General features: G+C 47.1%; 1 protein-coding gene across 1 annotated transcript; it reads left to right on the top strand.

Annotated features, from left to right (window-relative positions):
* Positions 1-2,320, top strand: LOC147234427 (uncharacterized). The gene is made up of 5 exons (XM_086144499.1): positions 1-493; positions 593-718; positions 821-1,647; positions 1,761-2,001; positions 2,151-2,320. Exons 1-5 carry the CDS (start codon positions 1-3, stop codon positions 2,318-2,320), a joined length of 1,857 nt encoding a protein of 618 aa, XP_086000625.1.
* The last annotated feature ends 425 nt before the right edge of the window (positions 2,321-2,745 follow it).

Genomic DNA, 2,745 nt, shown 5'->3' with positions numbered 1-2,745 from the left:
ATGTCCCTTGCCACTTTGCGGCAGGGACCTACCTCAGAAATTAAGAGTATCCATCTTCTGGACACCGGACGGTGTCAGAGTCATGTTTCAACTGAAGACACGCTGCTCATGGTTTCAGACAGTCCCCAGTTACAAGAGGAGGGAACACTGGCACACATCTACTGGATGCTTCTAGCACCGGAGACTGCTGAACGTCCAGGACTACTTTCTACTTTTTATCGCTGGAAGCCTTGGATCATGGAAATGGGCACATACGGCCCACCGCCAGATCCCCCGCATGTAACGATGTACTATACCAGGGAGGACGATGAGACCTATGGGGAGCGATGGGCTGCAGCCGCTGACCAAATTCCGCCTGTGTTGCATATGGGTGACATCATCGTGGGGGAACCGGGAGTAGCAGCGATTGTTAAATTAACACCTGAACAAATGGAATGGTATTGTATGTCCGATACAGCTGTGCCACAATGCTCGCTCTTACAAAACATCAAAGGTGAGGCCAAGAATTTAGGACCCATGGCTAAACAAGCGTCTCTGTTACTCGACTGGGTGCCTACCCAGATACCAAATGTTGTCTATTCTCCATCGACAGCATATTATCGCATCATATCGGAGACTACAAATTATTCCACACCACAAGATATGGATACCATGGATGAGATAAAACTGACCACCCTGCCGCGGAAGCCATGCTATCAGGGATCCCTGACCATGTGTGGTCTAAGGGCAGTTTTGGTGTAGGGATGATTGATACCCTGCCCGTCAAGCTTGCATTCAAACAGGACATAATTTGTAAGCCGCAATATCCACTTAAAAACAGAAGCAGCGGAGGGAATCCGTGATACCATAACCGGTTTGATAGAAGCTGGTGTATTGATTCCCACAAATTCAGCCTCAAACACCCCATTGCTGCCAGTCAAAAAGACTGATGGAACCTGGCGAATGGTACATGATTTAAGAGAAGTTAATGCACAGTGCATAACGGATCTAGAACCAGTTCCTAATCCACTGGTTATTCTTAGCACCATAATGCCAGCCCAAACATGGTTTACAGTTCTTGATTTATCCAATGCCTTCTTCTGTGTCCCACTGCATGAGGACAGCCGAGACCAAATCGTGTTTACATATGACAACAATAAGTATATGTACACCCGACTCCCCCAGGGCATGGCTAATTCTCCTGGTATTTTCAATTGTTGCCTACGTGCTTCGTTGAATGATGTACAACTCCCTGATGACGTTGAGGTCATTCAATATGTGGATGACATCCTAATTGCGGCTACAAATCCCCAATCATGTCTAGAAGCCACCAGAAACATCCTTTTACGACCAGCAGACCATGGCTACAAGGTATCTAGGAAGAAGCTTCAGTGTGTTCGTCAATCAGTGGTATTCCTTGGACGCCTCCTTACTCCAGCTGGGCTTTCACTTACAACCACCCAAATGACCTCAATCTTACAATATGCTAGGCCAGAGACAGTCCGAGACATGATGAGATTCCTCGGACTCTTGAACTATCACAGACACCACATTCCTGATTTTGTGAATCAAACGGCCCCCTTGAGACAGATGATGGCCGAATCAGGATACTCTAACCTCTCTGCCCGTCTTAAGTGGACTCAGCAAATGGAGGTGCATTTCATCAAGGTAAAGGCCTGATTAGCCAAGCTGTTGCCCTTGCCATGCCAGATTATTCCAAACCCTTTTGTTTGGAAGTGGCTGAAAACGAAGGCGTTGTTAACGCCGTTCTTTTTCAGCAGAGAGGGAGTGGACAGGCAAAAGATCAAAGAGCAGTATTAATGTACTACAGCTCAAAATTGGATCCTACTGAACTGTCGCAGCCTGTCTGCACAAGAGCGGCGGGAGGCATTGCCAAAGCAATTGAAAAAACTGAACATATGACAATGCACCACCCACTGATAGTGCACACAACACATGGAGTGCGAGCGTTCCTGGAGTCCACAGCCTTCTCCATGTCAGCATTAAGGAAAAGGCAACTAAGCAAAATCTGCTGAAATCAAATGTCTCATTCCAAACACCTGACGTTTTACTGGCAGATGAGATCTCACCATTTCCATTACATGAATGCGCCCCAATAGTATGCCAAGACGTGAAGTTTTGAACCGATCTCCGAGCTGACTCACTACCAGGCGATAAAAGAGTACTGTACATCGATGGCTGTTGCCACCGCACACCATATGGCAAATATGAACTGAGAGCAGGCTACGCAATTGTGGAAAGAAGACAAGGAGCATGGCAGGTGGTTAAAGCACAAATGCTGGAAGAGGATGAGAACACTCAGCCCAGAGAGCTGAACTAAAGGCCATGGTGGAAGCACTCATAGAGCTCAAAGGCCAAAGAGGGGAAATCTGCACAATTTCCCAATACGTATATGGATTATGCCATACGAAATTGTCAAGAATGTCCAGAACTGGCTGGACTCCATCGACAGGCACACCATACAGACACAGAGATCTGGTAACTCAGTTGTCTCAAGCAATTTTGGAACCAGAAGAGCTGACAATCAGAAAAGTTGCTGGCCACACTGGAGGGTTAGATGAAGACTCGCAAGGAAATGAACAAGCGGACAGATACGCAAAACTAGTTGCAGGATTTGTGACGGAAGATGAACTACCGCTAATGCTGAACGAGGCAGAGGAGGGAGCCCCCCCAATCGGAGATAGAACAAAGCTCTTGGATAAGCATGGACCCTGACCGACTAAAGCAGCTACAAGAACTAGGCAC

The sequence above is a fragment of the Fistularia commersonii genome, chromosome 4 (genome assembly GCF_037954325.1).
Source record: "Fistularia commersonii isolate RoL2024-O1a breed Wild chromosome 4, RoL_Fcom_v1.0, whole genome shotgun sequence".
Lineage (NCBI taxonomy): Eukaryota > Metazoa > Chordata > Actinopteri > Syngnathiformes > Fistulariidae > Fistularia > Fistularia commersonii.
This window is presented reverse-complemented; position numbering and strand designations above follow the sequence as displayed.

Excerpts from the sequence above, each read along its gene's own strand:
- LOC147234427 (XM_086144499.1), top strand. The coding sequence starts at position 1 with ATGTCCCTTGCCACTTTGCGGCAGGGACCTACCTCAGAAATTAAGAGT. Across the intron at positions 494-592 it reads GCTCTTACAAAACATCAAAG|CATATTATCGCATCATATCG; the intron begins GTGAGGCCAAGA and ends CTCCATCGACAG. Across the intron at positions 719-820 it reads GGGATCCCTGACCATGTGTG|AAGCAGCGGAGGGAATCCGT; the intron begins GTCTAAGGGCAG and ends ACTTAAAAACAG.